We start from the raw sequence: 16828 nt of genomic DNA, 5'->3' as shown, positions 1-16828 counted from the left end.
CTAAATGCTACAAACTCTCAGAGGTCCTTCTGTTGCCTTCCTGCTGGCTCAGAGAAAGGTGTGGATCTGAGGAACGCTGTTCCCAGAAGCCTGCTGGCATTGACGGAGAGGCTGATAGGACCCACATGCTGGTTTGCCTTGACACAGGAGCAGCAAACAGGCAACAATCAATGTCCTTCCAAGGGGAAAGAAGTCAGTTTAGTAAAAAAAATAAAATATCTGAACACAGAAAATAGTTTTTTGCAGCAGCCAGAATGAGAAACCAGCTGTGCATACAGGCAGACAGTGGGTGGCAAGCACTCTGTGGGATCCAGCCCTCATTTCTTGTGCAGCTTTTTGCCTGAACACTTCTTTGTAAGGTGCCTGAATTCAGTGTGACTGAGTCATACCGAGTTGAATGCAAACTTGGCTCTGTAAGAGTTAAATAAACGAAGGCCACATGTTTCTACAAAGGTATTAAAAGTATCCTGTTAAGTAACCCGGTGTGTTTCTTGCTGCCTTGGATATCTTGCGGCTGTGGCTGCCAGGGAGGGAAAGAATCCTTATCTGTCCCACGGCCAAACCCCAAAGAATTAAACCCTTTGTCTTGGGAGCCTTTCACCTTCTCAGGGTGTTCTGAAAATCTGGAGGCAAATCAAAAATCACCTTAAAAGAAAATTTCCTGATGGCATGTTACCTCTCCTGAAGATGCTCCTGTTCACAGCCTGCCTCAAAGGGAAAACACTGGAGCACAGTACTGGGTTGAAACCTTTTGATGTCAGTCGTGGGATGTAGGCTCGATGTGGTCTCCAACCCCAGCAATAACAACACTCGGGAGAGAGTGCTGCTCTTCTGAAAAATGGCAATCAGTCTCACGTGTTAACAGTGGGTTATGCTGCCATTAAGGCTATAAATTACATGAAGTTTTGTGCTCCAGGGCATAAACCAGCCTCTCTGGCAGCCTTGGCAGCAGTGGAAACTTAGCAAATAAGATGATTATAATGTGATTGTCCACTGTGGGGGTCTGTGTGTCCTTCTCTGAAGCATTTGATGCTGGCCACTGCTGGAGACAGGATATCACATTGGCTGGACTACTAATCTGATTTAGTATAACAGACCTTTTATTCCTATTAAGCACGTCTCAGAACAGAGTCAGCTTTCAACTAGTACTGATGGCCATGAAACACTTAATCTGCAGCCCAGTCTACTTGTAGACTGATACCTGGCAGAATTCTTCTCTAAGGGAATACAGAATGGCCAAATTCTACTTGTGTCATGTCATAGTTTTCAAATAAAGAATGAAATATCAGTTGCGTACTTTGTCAATTTCCCCCATAAATTGCCAAAGTAGTGATGATGAATGGTTTTGTGTCTGGATGTCCAAATCCAAATTACCGTTCTGCAATGGAGACTTAATGGAAATAAGGTTTGTGCATCTGAATACAGGACTAGGCCCCAAAACCGGAATAGCCTTTTAAGCTTTCTGTGTTGCAAGCATTCCTCTGGAACAGCATTTCCCCCTTTTTCCTTGATTTTTAGATGTGGGAAAGATTTGTTTTCAGATGTGTATGCCTGTAGCACTTGCTTGGGATTTACTTGCAAGCTGATCCCAGACTTAGCCTGTGGTTATGCTTTTGCCGGGTCCCTTGATCCAGACAACTACTGCTGACCACAACTCTCATTTCCTCTCTGCAGATGTGAAATGAATACTATCATAACAGCATTTCTTAATACATGCCAAAGAGAAAAGATAATTTTTCTGTTTTATATTTGACCACCCTGCATTTCTATGACCTCACCTCTACAAAAAAATCTGATAGATTTTACCCCTGTCATCATATGTAGTGCAACTTCTACCATGATCATAGTTCAGCAGCTCTTCTTATTTGCCCATCACACAGTCACCCTGAAATGATCTCCAGCATGTACCAGTCGTACCAGATCCTTCATTCATTTGTGTTTGGTTATCACAGGTAAGAGCCAGGGGAAAAATAATCATTCAAATGTGACATAAATATCAGCTGTTGAGTGAACCCAGCACTATGAACCTTTCAGGACAGGACACGACATGTATTTATACTATGCTGTGTCTAATACTAGGGCACTCTGGCCAGCAGTCATAACTGTAGATTCAAATAGCAAATGCCAATCATAATAATAATTAAAAAGGTAATTGACTTCTTTTGGTCAGTACAGCTGTGTACCAAGGAGAGGAGCTGATATGCATTTATACAACACTTGGCAGAAAAGCTGACCAAGTTGACTGCATACAAAAAGCAGAAAAGACTCAAAGTAGTCAGGACTCCTGACTCCTCCTGTACCCCACTGCTTCACCAACACACGATCTTTCCTCTTAATGGACGGCTAAAATAGATGCAAAAAAGCAAAGCCCATAGAATCATGCTGGTTTCTTTCCTGTAGTTGTGTCCTTTGGACATGTTTATCATTGTGCACCACAGAAGAGTTCCTCCATCTGAACATTAAAAAGAGCCACCTCCAGTGCAGTGGATGTGCCCTGCTGCCTGCATGCCTTGCTGACCCCTTGTCCAGTTTGCCTGTGCTTGCTGCTGTCCTTACTTGCCTGACTTGCTTGGGCACATGGACTTCTGGATGTTCAGTGGAAGGTTATTTCCACATAATCTTTGGCAATCCACCCTGTGAGCTGCAAAGGATTACCAGGCCCTACTGTGTGCATTGCCTGCTTGCAGCAGGAGAGCACCTCAGCAGTCACAGAGTGGCCGAGGACATAATTGTGCTGCCACCAGTTTCAGTTTACATCAAGAGACAGCTGTGATGTGCAATGTCTGCAAAGCAGTTGTGCTGCCAGTTCTCTTGCTCCTGCTGTGAGAGTGCTAGTGGGAAAGGAATGGGCACGGCACTTCCTAAATTACCTGGATCACTTCGAGGCACCTGTAAAGGGCTGCTGTCTGAGAAGAGTGATGGGCTGGTCCGCAGGATGGCCTTGGAACAGATCTTACAATCCTGAATACATTTAAGCTGTTGTATGTAAGTTTCTTGGGGGGTTTTGTTTGTTTGATTGTTTTTCAGGGAAAAGCCCACATTAGTAAGGTTCTAAGTATAAACTCTACTAAGAAAGTTTTTTTATAATTCCTTAGTCTGTCACTGATTCAATCAGCAAGTCACAGATAACCAAGAATTCATAATGTTTGAAATAGAGAGTCATCTTTCAAGTCTCATCTCTTTGACTCTCCTCTCATACTTTCTCTGTCCCTCAAGGATACCCAGCTGGAGAGGGAGTAAGCAGTGCTTCACCAACTTGCTATTACTCCCATAAACACAAGACTTGTATCCGGTTGGCGTCTAGAAGGCCTGACTGAGACTGGGGCTCTCACTGACTCCCAAAAACATACGATCTAAGCAAATTTGGCTGACAAGAGAGGGAGTGACACCTAAAGTCATGCAATGTGGCAGCACAGAATCCTCACAGAGATCACACATGTAGAGCCACTTCTCTTGGCCCCCAACTCTTTTCCCAGGCATCAAACTGCTTGCTGTCAGATCTATCTTCTGAAGTCAGAGGGTTTGTACTATTTTGGGGCAGAGTACAAAGTAAAGAATTATAAAGTGCCTTGCCAGGGGTTGCCTTTGCAGTATGAAGTCCTAAAGAGGAAAAGCAGAGTCAAACTTTTAGAATTAAAGGGAACAATTCTGTCCTAATTTCCTGTGGTTTTACATGAGATTTGTCCACAAAGGAACCATCTGTCACCATCTGCTTGATTTTCTTGATTTATTTTTTTTTCTTGGACAGTTTTACAGTATAGGTATGTGAATGTGCCTATCTACACCCCTCTCAAAAGGCCAACTCATTTCTTCAGAAGACAAGTGCCTTGTTGGTTTTTTTTTTGTGTATTTGAGCTGCAGTGCACTTTTCATCAGGCACTGTCTTTATTTGTTGAATGTTGGTCTCCAGAAGCTGCCTGGAATAAGGGATAAAAAACCAATTGCACACATGCTTTCTGATAGCTTGTGTCCATAACAAAATGCAGAGCTCTTCAGGAAGCAAGGTGGCTTTTGAAGCAGCATTTGATATGAGAGAGATCCCTTTATCTGGGTGCTTCCACGGTGGCAGTCATTTTTTGCACCATGAATCTTACAGGAGCTTTTCTTCATTGTTAAAACTACAGAGCCTGGGAAACAAAGAAACAAAAAATTTAAATAATTAATTTTAAAAAATCCTCAAGAAGAACCTAGAAAATAATGTGAGAATGAGAAATACAAAAATGTGATGATGTACAGGCCCAGACTTGAAGATCTGGGGTGCAAAACAATTAAAACAATAACATGAAAATGTAGCATATCTACAGGCAATGTGTAGAGGGATTCCTGTCAGGATCTGTAATGATAGGACAACGGGTAAAAAGATAAGGAGTAATGGGTAAAAACATAAAGAGGGAAAATATAGATATTCGGAAGAAATTCTTGACTTTAGTGAAGCACTGGGAAAGGCTGTTCAGGCAGGCTGTAGATGCTCCAGTCCTGGCAATGTTCAAGGCCAGATTGGATAAGGCTTTGAGCAACCTGTTGTAGTGGCAGGGTGGGTTAGGACTAGATGATCTTTAAGCTCCATTCCAAACCCTTCACATTCTACGGTAATTTTTTTTCCCGGTTGGACGCCGTCGAAGAGGACAGCGAGGGCCCACACGCCGGGAACGTGTCTCCTCCGCTGTGGGAGGCAGCGGCTGGGAGAGGAGCGGCAGCGCCCGTGGGGGGAAAGCCCCGATCCATGCGGCGCTCGGGGCGTCTCTGCAGCCCGCGGGGGAAGCGGCGCCGCCGCAGCCGCGGAGGCCCGCCGGTGCCGCCCCGGTGCCGCTGCGGGCCCGAGGCGCAGCCGCGCCGGACCCGGTCCCTCGGAGGGCGGGCGGCCCCGCCCCGGCAGCGGCCGGCCCCGGCCGCCTACAAGCCCCATGGTGCCGCGCGGGGCGGCGGCGTGTGACGCGGCGGGAGCGGGGGCGGCGGAGGCGGCGGCGGAGGGTCCGCGTCTCCCCTGCCGCGTCCCCTCGCTCGGCTCGGCGGGCGCCATGTTGGCTTGAGCCGAAGATGACAGGGGGCGGCTGCGGGCGAGGATCGCGCTGAAGGAGCGGCCCCTCCGGCTCGCAGCGCGGCTCTCGGGGAGCGGCCGGAGCCGCCGGCGGACGAGGCGGGGGAGGGAGGGAGGGCGGGCTGAGGAGGCGGCGGCGATGCGAGCGGAGAGCTGAGGCTGCGGGAGGCGGCCGCCGTCGAACGCCCCCCGGCCCCCTCCGAGCGCCGCGGGGGAGGGCTCTCCCCTCCGAGCGCCCTCCCTCCCTTCCCTTCCCTGCCCGGCCCGCGTCCCCGGCGGGCGCTGTTGGATGCCGCACACCGCCTAGGGGGGGCCGCAGCCCGGCGTCCTCCCCAGCGGCCCCGGGCCCACCCCGGCCCTCCCGCCTCCCTGCCCCGCCGCCCAGGGCAGCCGCCAGCTCCTGCCTGCGCGCCCGGGTCGCCTGCGCCGACTGAGGAGGTGACTTGGACGCACTATTATCCCCTGTGAATCATCCCGTCGTCATTTGTCGGGGCTGGGAGAGAAGGCAGAGGGCGAGAAGGGGGGAAAAAGCCCGCACGCAGCTCATGTGGCGGTGTAGTCCTGCTGCCTGGTCTACCTGGCACCGCTGGTGCTGCTGCTGCCGCCGCTGACAGGGATCTGCTGCCATCTCTGGTCTCCCGCTGGCTCCTCCGGTCCAGCCCGGCGCCGCTGCCCCTGGATATTCCTGCTCCTCAGCCGGCCGCCTTCCCCACTGCTTGTCGGGCACCTCTTTCGCGTAGGGGACCTGGAAGCTGCTGCCTGCGATACTGACACCGGTTTTGCATCTTGAAGATCTCCGGCGGGCTGCTCTTGGTGCTGCCTTTTTTTTTTTTTTTTTTTTTTTTTTTCTTTTTTTAAGTTGATTTTAAGCCGTTTAGGGTAACATCAAAATGTCCAGCAGCGTTCCAGCTGATATGGTGAGTGTTGTACTGTTCATCTAATAGTTTTATTTAGAATAACGTTTATTTGAGCCTAATTTTGACAGAGAACATGGAAAGAAGAGGGGCGTGGGAAGAAAAAAAGGTCTTGGTTGCATATTTAAGGAACATAAAGTTCCCAGTTAATTACCGTCCCCCTCCCGCCCCAGATGCTGGTTCTGCTTCGCCTTTTGGTGGTGGAGTGGGAGATCTGCAGCGTCGCCTCCCGTATAGTGAGGGAAGGGGGATGCGAGACTCCCTTACCTATGGCAGTCAGTACCTGAGTGCTCACGCTTGGCTCGTGTAGCACTGCTCTTCAGCTCCGTCGAGCAATTTTTGGGGGGAGATAAACACAAAGCAGAGCATTCGGGATGAGTTGCTCGACCCATTCCCCATTTCTCCCATTTCTTTCTTTCCTTTTTTTTTTTTTTTTCTTTTTTTTTTTTTTTTTCTTTTTTTCCTTTTTTTCTAAACCTCTTAAACTTGGCTTGTGTCTTGCCAACGCTGTCTTCCGATGTTGGTGGGAAGTTAATCTCTTCACTTGCTGCCGGCTCAAGAGCGAGAGAGAAATTTTCATGCGCTTTATTTTCATGGCGAGGTCCTTTGTGCACTAGCTGCAATCTGGACATTTTTCAAGGGCACTCCTAGTACTTCTTATGGCGGACTGTACTTCAGCTTGTATTGGATACTCGGCTCGGTACATTTAAAACAGGAAGGTATAGCAGATCATGAGGAGGTAGGGTGAATCAGGTCTGCTAGGTAATCTTCCGTTCAGCACGACTTTCTCCATTTGTGTGTATTTCCATAAATCAGGATATATTTTCATAAGTCACTTAATCGGAAAAAACACCCACAAACTTGTAGCTGCAGCTTGGTATGTTAATTCTTTATTCTTACAGCAGAATATTTTCAGCCGTATCTCCACACGGCTGTTCACATTTAAAGGTACTTTTCTTCCTCCCCAAAAGCCGAGGACTTGTCTATGCTTTTTTTTTTTTTTAACTTTAAATTTCAAGATGAAGTTCCGTTTTGGGGGTAAAACATTGCCGCGGTAGTAAGAATAATAAAACCGAGTAGCCCTTGTTTAATTTATTGATGTACAGTTAATTGGGATATGTATGACAACTGGGCTGTTGAAATAATGGTATCTGTTTAGCTGCTTGCTTTCTGTATATCCTTCACAGCTTTTGTACAGCACTCACAATGAGTGAATTTTGACCAAAAAAAGCAGAAGCAGTAAGATACAAAGGATGATCAAACAGCAAGTTATAAGCTTACAGGTTTTTTCTTTTCTTCCCTCTCCTTTCTCAAATACTATAAATAAATTTTGCCTCCCCTGGATGAAAGGAGCGATGAAAGGATTTAAACTCAGAGGCAATAAGCTCCTCAGCTATCAGTTTTCACGTATTTCTTTTTAGTGTCTCTCTCTCTCTGACTGTTAGAACCCCCTTCTCTCCTGCACGTGGCTGTCTAGCGTTATATCACAGAAATCCTTGCCTGGGCCGTGGAGGATTAGGTGCAAATCTCTCAGTGCTGCTTTTTCAGTTGCCTGGAGGAGTCCCTTGAGTGTGACACAGTCCTCCTCCTTGTCACCCTGGGCTGATCTGCCACCTCCGTGCTCCTCCTAGGGCCTGGCCTGGGAGTCCCGGTGCTGCCACTAGGCTGGTAAAGCTTTTTTCTACCAAGTACACAGATTTTAAGATAGGCAAAATACAATTTTTTTTTTCCTATGAAAACTATTTCCTTCTGTTGTTACAATGTAATGAGAATACCCCTGCTGGGGATAGCTGGGCCTAGTGCTGCTCTGTTTATTCAAATCAGGAAGAAGCTTGTTATATATAGTGATGTTTAAATACTGAGTCATTACAAAAACATTTGAATGAAGATGTTACCAATGTCGGTAGAATTTAACTAAATAAATACATGTTTTCTGGCCTGTCATGGGATCATTTTTCTCTTAGTTTGTACATTATTAGATGCAGTTTCCCTCTGAAAGTTTGAAGTGTGCTGTAGATGTTCCAGTTATTAATTACAACTAATAAATATTACTTTATTAAAAGATCGCTTGAAAACTCATTTTTGTTCTCCTTTTGTCACCATCCTCCATATTGGAAAGGAGTTTGTTCAGGCAGGAAAATGAGATTGCCATTCCTTAGCTATTTGAAGAGGAGCCCTTACCCGGCTGTCACCATGTTTATATATGTTTTTATTTAGCGTAGGATTTTGCAGTTTGCATTTCTCTTACCCACCCACTGTGTAATTTGCATTTGCAAAAAATTGATTTCCCATTTCTGTAGGAGCTGGCAGCAGTGTGATGGAGTGTCATTTTATGAAGACTCCATTATACTTAGTAAATCTGCTGTGAATTACATAACTATTATAATAATAATGTTTGAAACTGTTTATGTCAGATTCATGAACTAACCTGCTCATAATAATAATAATTTTATAATTGCTGCTTCTTAAAAATGTGTTAATTTGTCTTCCTGTCCCCAGCTTTGGGAATGATTTGCTATGCATAAATTCATAGTAAATTATTTGATTTCCAGTAAGCTTTGTATTTCTAAGTGGACATAATTTGACCCAGTCTCCTGTTCTCTGACATTGAATTGACTTGTTTCCAGAACTACAGCAGTTTTTACCAGCTAACCATTTCAACATCACTTCTTAAATAATTAACACAGTGCTTTATCATTTGCATTCCACTAATAAATTGGATAGTGACACACCACGTTCTGCGTGTTGTAAGTTTGTGGTGCATTATTCCTTAGCAATGTGTGCTACTTATGGCTTAAAACTCCACTCCTGGAATGAAACCTGCTAATACTGACCTCTCTACCTGAGTAGTTTCATTAACTTTATTAGGCCTAGATGTGTCTAGGGCACTTCTTGAAGACAAAACTGCATTTCTAGAGCTTAATTTTGCTCAATTTTTCAAATCAGCACTGATGACTGTAGTGGCAGCAGGGCACCTCTGATTATGTTCAGTAATTTAATCAGGTAATTTATCAGTTTTACCATTTGGTAGCAGTTAGGGTTTGACTGTGAGTAACAGCAGGGCTGTTTGCAAGTTCTAGTTCTTTTGTAATGATAAATAGACATGCAGTGGTTTATGGACTTGTAAAATTAATCACATTGTCTTTTTGGATGAAAATGGTTTGGTATTTGTTTAAACATTCTAGCTGACAATTTTAAAGCAAGCTACGAAAAACTTATGCTCAGTCAACAAGTTCTTACTCAGCTGAATAATCTCCTTTATTTTGGTGGAGTTATCATCAGGATCTGGGATGTCTGATGATAACTTCCTGTCTGTATCCTGTGTTCCTGTGATACTTCTTAGAGTTCTTCAGGGGTTTTAGGAGACCACAGAAAGCTGCCTGCATGACTAAAAAAGTATTAACAGTGTCCACCGTTTCCTGTAGTCAGTGTGTTTTATGTTGGTATGAAAAGGCTCTGCCAGCACTTTCTTTCTGGGCAGTTCTTTGCATGCCCTCAAGGAGATCCAGTTCTTTTTCTGTCTGAGCAGTAACAGAGGGTGATGCTTTTGGCTCATGGTAGGGTTTTCATTGTTGGTTTGTTTTCTTGTTGGTTTATTGGCTTTTTCTGCGTTTGGTAAGCAGCAAAATGTTGGAATCTACCAAACAATTAAAGGTTTTAATTTTAATGTGCACAGCTCTTCAATCCACATGCTATACTTAAGAGATGTAGGTGGTATGGGAGAGATTATTTTTAAGGAAATGGAATGTTTGGTGCAAGACATTTGCAGACATAGAAGAGCATGGAGTATATGGTCTAAAATGGTTATATGTGGTCAATGTTAAAAGGGGACAGTAGGTGGAAGAAGAATAACAACTAGAAACCCTGCTCAGTTCACTCCTTGTTAGAGTCAGCATCTTTAGTGGAAATGTGTATGTGCGTCTTCTGTTTTTGGAAATTTAATATAATTTAATATTTTTGATGAATAGTTGACGATATATAGGAAATTCCTTTTTAGTACATATTAATGGAGGCTAATAGCGGAAAAGGATGGACAGAAACTGATGCTACATCTGTAAGGGAATTTTGGCATCCAAGAATTAGGTTCAGATATGAGAGACTAAAAGGAATAGTTGGTTGTATGGCAGCTGAGTTTTGTTGTCCATCATTCAGTCTAAAATTTTTATTTCATTTAAGAAGAATAGGTGCGGTAGCAGTATAATACACTTGGAATATAAAAAATAATTTGTTCACTTATGCATTTGAATGTATCAGAACAAAATGCTAGAAGTCCTGCATCTCTGTTCTTCTGATTTAACTGCTTTTCCATTTGCCTTCAGTAGGTCGTTTTTGTGGATTTGAAAATTATTGTATTCCTAGTAGCCTCTGTGCATAATAGTCTTAAGTTAGCCCCTAATGTTTTTGTAGTAATAGGAATATGATTATTTCTCCGTATTTTTGTATCCTCCATATGCTGAAAGTTCTAATTTATTACATTCTGTTATAAAAACAGCTAATCGACTTTTTCTGTATGGGTATTCTTTCCTTCCCTTTTTTGATTTTTTTCACAATTGTTAGCTGATTGTAACATTAATGAGTAGCCTGTCTTTTACCATTCTCAATGTTTGTTTTGAGTTTGTTTTTCTCCTCTTGGAGAAGGAATTGGAGGTGGGATCTGAGTTGGAAAGAAGAGCTTGGAAAAGCTTCTTTCTGACTGCGTATGTATTGAGCCAGTATATAAGCCAGTTGAGCCTTTGTAGCATATTGCAGTGCTTCTTGTAATGAAATGAAGAACTTCTTTCTCTGTTATCTGAAGCAGTGGCCAGGGATAAACTTACTAAAGCTCATCTTCCAGTGTGTCTCTGTTTAGGTATACTCCAAAATTATTTGTATTTTTCATTTCCCCCACCTGCCTTTTTTTTTTTTTTTTTTTTTTTTTTTTTCCACAGATTTAAAGTATCTGACAACAAGAAAGAAACATTTTAGCAACAACTGACTTCTTTGGATGTGGCACTGTAGCAGAAATTTTGTAACATACTAATACATCTGCTGTATTCTGAAACAAAGTTTATGTGACCTTCATCTCCTTTTCATTGGGGATGAGCAGCTGTAACCTGTGGTTGGATTGATCCTTACACTGGCCTGTGGTGCAGCCCTGTACTTCAGATGGAAGTGTAAGCTTCCTCCCTGCCACAACACCCTTGTTGTTGTCATTACCTGAACTGTTTCCTTTCTGCTTTTGTTGTCTAACTTCATAAAATACTGAAGGGGATGTATACTGGCAGAGATTTAACTCCTCCTGTGTTGGGAAGTAGCTGCTGGCAGGTTCCAGCAGGAGTGAGAGGCAAAAAACCAAATGCTGAGTATATGTGAGTGTAGGAAAATGATCATATCTGCAGCAGGAATGCTCAATTCTGCATGTTAAAAAATTAGCAGATATCATCTTGTAACTGGACAGGTCAGTCAGGGCCTGAATGGGGACAAACTGCTCCTCTCAGGTGTGGAATTAGGGACAGTGTCCGGTGTCTGTAGTCAGTGTTTCACCATGGAGCTTGTGACTGCTTTGTAGTGTCTAAACCTAAACTTTTGATCATTTGAAGCGCACATCTTGTTTCCTTGGTTTGGCTTAAGGTTGCAGTAGGAACTTAGGCTGTCTCAGTGTGGTCCTTGCAGCAGTCTTGGTAAAAGATACTTTCATGATGCTATAAACAAAATGACCAAAGGCAGGCTTTACTACTTTTTTTTTTTGTTGAAAGTTCCTCCTAGGTATAACTTCTTGAATGTTGAAAGTCATGGTCACAGTATTTGCAGTCAGTGGGATTTATTTGTTTTGTACTTCTGGTCAGTCAGCTTTGTTACTCAGTAAAACTCAGATTGTAAACTTTTGGAGATGTCTCTATAGCTGCTTATATAATAGTAGTGAGCAGAATGGAGACCTCAGTTCTGACTCAGCCTGTGAGTGCTACACTGGCATGCAGGAATCCAGAAGTGTGGATCTGGATTGTGAGTAATCATTCTTGTGGTTTTATGTAAAAGAGATAATTCAGTTTATTTTCAGTTTCTTCCGAGTACAGTATTGGATCCACTAGGTTGGTTATCTCTTATTCTGAACATGGTGAAAGACATTACTGATGATCAGTATTCTTTTTCACATTAAGTCTGTTCTCACAGCAATTGATTGAGCCTACTAAAGTAGCAAGCCTTTCCTGAAACAATCTTGCACAGGTAAACTTTAGCTCATTGTAATTATTAAAGGAACATGACTGTGTTGTTTTCGTTTTAGAAGCATTGGAAAATCCGCAGCATGTCAATGAAAAACTTTAATTTCATTATGCCAGTATAAAATCTAAACTTTGAGACCCTAAATCTTTACCAGTTTTCACATAATTTAGAGATCTGTCTTTTGGAATTTAGTTATTGCTAACAATTATTCTGTAATTTCTTCTAGAAGGCAAGTCTTTCATTTTTGACAGCTCCAGTTAGACATATGTTGCAGAACATCTTAAAACAATGACTGAAACATTTTTCATTTGGTATATTTCCAGACAAATATAAAGTCACAGTTATACAAGTGTTGAAACACTGATTGTAAGGAAGGATTGAGGGAAAAAAGCCATGGGTAATCAAGACTTTGTAAGAGTTGGTGAAAGAAAGATTGCTGAGATATCAGTTGAAGTTCTGCATATAGCATCGTGCACTTCAATATCTAAAAAAAAATTTGAAGCAGGAGAAAAGTTGCTATAAAAGCTTTCTAACAGTGTAGATAAATTATTTAGGAAATCTGTTTGGTTTTGAGAGCAAAACTTAAAGAAAAAGTTAAGACTGTCTTTATTGTAGCTTTGTTAAGCCTGAAAAGTACAGTTCTGCAGAAATATGTATATGTTGCAGCTGACAGCTCTTATATATTTGTGGAAATTTGGTGTATTTTGTGGTCACTAACTGGGATTGTGTTTAGCTCTGTGACAGAGGATAAATTTATTGCTGCTTGTAAACCATCCACAGTGAAGGCCTGCTCTCAATTTGTAGTAAGACTCCTCATGTCTGGTAAAATGTGATTAAAAAAATAGTGTACGTTTTCCACAGATAGAAACTTCATGTAAAATGAAGATTTGGCAGATTGCACAATTCTGACACTGCCATCAGCATCTTGGAGATTTTTTTCTGACTTTCTGTAAAGAAATTTGAAAAGAGCTTGCCAGTGACAGAATTACATTTGTGGGTTTGTTTTGGTTTGGCTGCTTACTTAAAGTGATTTGGGAGATTCAGTTTAGAGTTAAAAGGAAGGCTTGTGGCAGAGTTTAGCCGAGATTTTATTCCATGACACTGTTGTTATGGAGACAGAAGCAAGCAAGAAACTCCTTGAGTTTTATGTATCCCATAGAAATTAGCCAAGTAAAACCAGAGATTCTGTTTAGGAGTTTGGTAGGTTTGTTTTACTACTACCTAACAAGGAACCTGTGCCTTAGTGGGATGGAGGTGCCAAAATAATATTTGATGTTCACACAAGGGATATAAACTGGAAGTGTTTGTGTTGGTGTCTACCTGCTGTGATGGTTTTGGTCTGTCTCAGGGCTGTTCTGATTTTTGTCAAGGGTTTGGACCACTGCTGAGGAACAAAGGTGATCTTATCCTGGGGTGCTTTTTAGCTGCAGCTGAGGGTCTGGATTTTAGTCTGTGACTCTATAGGCAGTTTGGATGGACATGAAACACTCCTTTTTTTTTTTTTTTTTTTTTTTTTTTTTTTTTTAGAGGTAGTCTTGAGTTCCTCTGTAAGCTCCTCTGAGGTCTTCATGATGCAATATTAACTGTTTCATGTTGCACAAGAAATTATCTCCGGCACTTGATAAAACCGGGATACCAATTTCAAAATAAACAGAAGGAAGCTAAATGTGTTCTTCTTTGAGACTGAAAAGAGCAGTGTATTTCATCTCAAAAAGAAGAGTACTTCACAGCCATATACTGTAGCATTGGTTGGTATCTCCTCAGCAAAGTTGTGATGTTGTAATGCTCTGTGGTTTGACAGAGATCCACATCGCCATAATATGTTTCTGATACTTAATGTATGCTTTAGGTGGTAATGGTACTAACTAATTTGCCCCCAGAATCTGACATATGGTTTTTAATGTAGAGAAATAATGGAATAATGATAAAATAGCAAAGTGCAATGCTAGTCAAAAATCTTTCGTATAGCTGAGGTTTTAAATTCAGGATTCTCTTCTTAAAAGTAGATTAGTGCCAATCTATATGTGAATATATGTGGCATATACTAGTAAGTGTCAGAAAACTTACTATAAATTACATTACTATAAAATAGTTCTTCTAAAATAGCATTTCTTTTCAGTATTTCTTTGAAGATTAAATATTACACAAGATTTTTTTTAAGACATGCTTACCTTTTATATGCTGTAAAAGAGTGACTAGAAGCCTCTGTGTGCTTTTAAAGTCTGGAATACCTGGTTGTAGTATTTTCTTTTATTTATAGAATTCTCATATGTATGGGCAGTAACATCAAAATAAAGTTAATTCTTGGAATAGTGCTTGGTGGTTGTATTTGATGCACAACTCATTACTTAGGGCAAATTACATCTGAATATTTATGTCATTTTGCCTGTGAATTTGTTTTTAATCTGTGCATCATGACAGTTGTGTGGTGTGACAGTGAAAATTTATCTCTGACTTCTGAATCCAGGTTATTGGTCTGTGATGTGAACAAACTCTACTGGGCTTGCAAGTCATAGTGATTTATACTTTGCATACTTGTATAGGTATATTTTTTGGCAATCAACCCCAAACTTGCAGAAAGCTTTATTAAAATATTTTACATGTGGGGAATAAATCCACATTTGCTGAGTCCATATGGTTTGGTGGTAATGATATTAACATGAAGTCCAACACAAAATTAGTAACTTCTACTACCCATATTACAGCACTTAAGTTGAGTAATGTTTGACATGAATATTCGAAGGTTTTGTACCAAAAGGTGCAGTAATGTGTATTTTTCATGCTGTGGATTTCCAAGAAATGGTGTTTTAGATACCACCTGTATAATTTAAAGGTCTTTTAAGTATTTTGTGTAAGGCTAGCTCTATGCAAGTTCATTTCAATCTCAGAAAAGTAGGAAGGGAAGCTTTTATCTAAGAAAAAAAAAGATTATGCTAGTGGGTATTTCTAGTGTTCTAGACATAAGACTGAGGTTTTTGAGTGCAATAGGTAAAGTCTGGCACCATGACAAGAGTTTGTTACTGAGATATTTGACTTTTTTTTGAGGATCTCGTTTTCATAACTAATGGCAAGATAGCTAGGAGCTCTAAATAAAGAGAAACTGCAACTGTGTTTGATTTCTGTCTGCTTACTGCATCTGGCCAGTATATTTTTGGGTAAATCAAGATTTCATATAAGTCTGCAAAAAGATAATTTTTTTTTCCTAATTACATATGTTTAAAATATTTGGAGGTTCAAAATAGCCATTGTAGTGAGTGGAATGCTTGGTAAACTGTGAGCAGGGTTGTGATGAGGTCTGGTGAAAGTGGCAGCAGGTATTTGCAAAATCGTTTGAATTTGGAGAGGATCACTTTTGAATTGTTTCTTCTCACTAGGAAGGGAGAAGTGGTTCAAGGGATAGCCAGGGAAATCCCCATGGAGAGCTGCAGTGCAGTTGCACAATGCTTCTTGTTCCAGCATTCTCATGCAGGCACTTGATGATTCCAGCATATGTGTGCTCCTTGCACTTCACTGCAGGAGTAAGGAGTGGAAAGTTTTTAAGGGTGAACTTTTGGTGGGGGTGGACTCCAGAAGTGCAGCTATAACTGTCCCTGAATTAACTATGAAGACTGAAATATCTCTCTACAAAGAGTCTGGCATTTTTAAGCTGAGACTGTCTTTCAGTACAGATTTTGTGGCTTTCAATTGTAGCTTGTGTGTTCTGCTGCTGTGAGTGTGGTGTGTGTACCACAGTGCCATGTCACACATGGAAGCCTCATATTGGGGGAACTCCCTTGACTTGTTAAATGAAGTACAACCGATGTGAAATATCTGACTGTTCAACAATATTAATCCATCCTGTGGTGGAAATGCATCATTGTCTCTACTTCCAGAACCGCGTCCTTTTGCCCCTCCCCTTATTCAGCACCTCCTCATTGTTCAGAGACTGGATCAGTGTCTTATCTTCCTGCACTGTTCAAACTTTCCTTGGAAGATATATCTTAATCTTCAGCCTTCCTGTGATACTAGTATTCTTAACAAGACTTAATAAAAATCCATCTGTTTTTGAGAAGAAGGTTGTTCTATACAAAAAATGGCGGATGTTGTGGAAATGTAGTTTCATTCAAATATACTCTTATGCTAGATAACTCTGCAGCAGAGCCACAGGGAATAAAATCTTACCGTTTGCATTGGAGTGAGTAAAAAAAATTCAAACAATATCAAGACTTTCTTGTATTTTTTTGTGGTTTGTTTTTTTAAATGACATTTCATATTCCTGTCAAATTCCATTGAAATTTCTCAAGCCAGCTCTGCTCTGGTGCACCTTCTGTGCCTGTCAGTCTCGGTTGTTCAGAGCATAACTTTACCAGCATTTCAGTTAAGGCAGTGTGCTCTGTGCTGATGTGAAGGGTTTATTTCAAAAGACTTGTGGACAGCGAGTTAATTAAAATCCGGCAAAATACAATGAAATATTTATACATTGAGAAATGCTCCCAAGAACATTTGGAGAAAGGTTGTAACTATATTTTGTTAAATGTATTTTGTTAAATGGAATTTTCTAATTTGTTAAATGTATTTGTTGAGTTGTAAAAAGCAAGTTTTGAGGCTAGTGCATATGAGGAAACTGGGTTTTAGGGTTATGTTAATGTTTCTTTCTACTCTTACTCTTTGAGAATCACATGGTTTTGTTGATGTG

General features: G+C 41.5%; 1 protein-coding gene across 1 annotated transcript in view; it reads left to right on the top strand.

The window, feature by feature from the left end:
• Window positions 1–4977: 4977 nt before the first annotated feature.
• The window catches only part of UBL3 (ubiquitin like 3), a 56525-nt gene continuing 44674 nt past the window's right edge, over window positions 4978–16828 (top strand). The window contains exon 1 of the mRNA XM_066313136.1: window positions 4978–5955. Coding sequence (XP_066169233.1) covers window positions 5929–5955 — 27 coding nt within the window. The 5' untranslated portion in view covers window positions 4978–5928. The remainder of the gene's footprint in view (window positions 5956–16828) is intronic.

The sequence above is a fragment of the Sylvia atricapilla genome, chromosome 2 (genome assembly GCF_009819655.1).
Source record: "Sylvia atricapilla isolate bSylAtr1 chromosome 2, bSylAtr1.pri, whole genome shotgun sequence".
NCBI classification, from domain to species: Eukaryota; Metazoa; Chordata; class Aves; order Passeriformes; family Sylviidae; genus Sylvia; species Sylvia atricapilla.
Note: the sequence above shows the minus strand (reverse complement) of the source record. Positions and strands in the feature narration are given on the sequence as shown.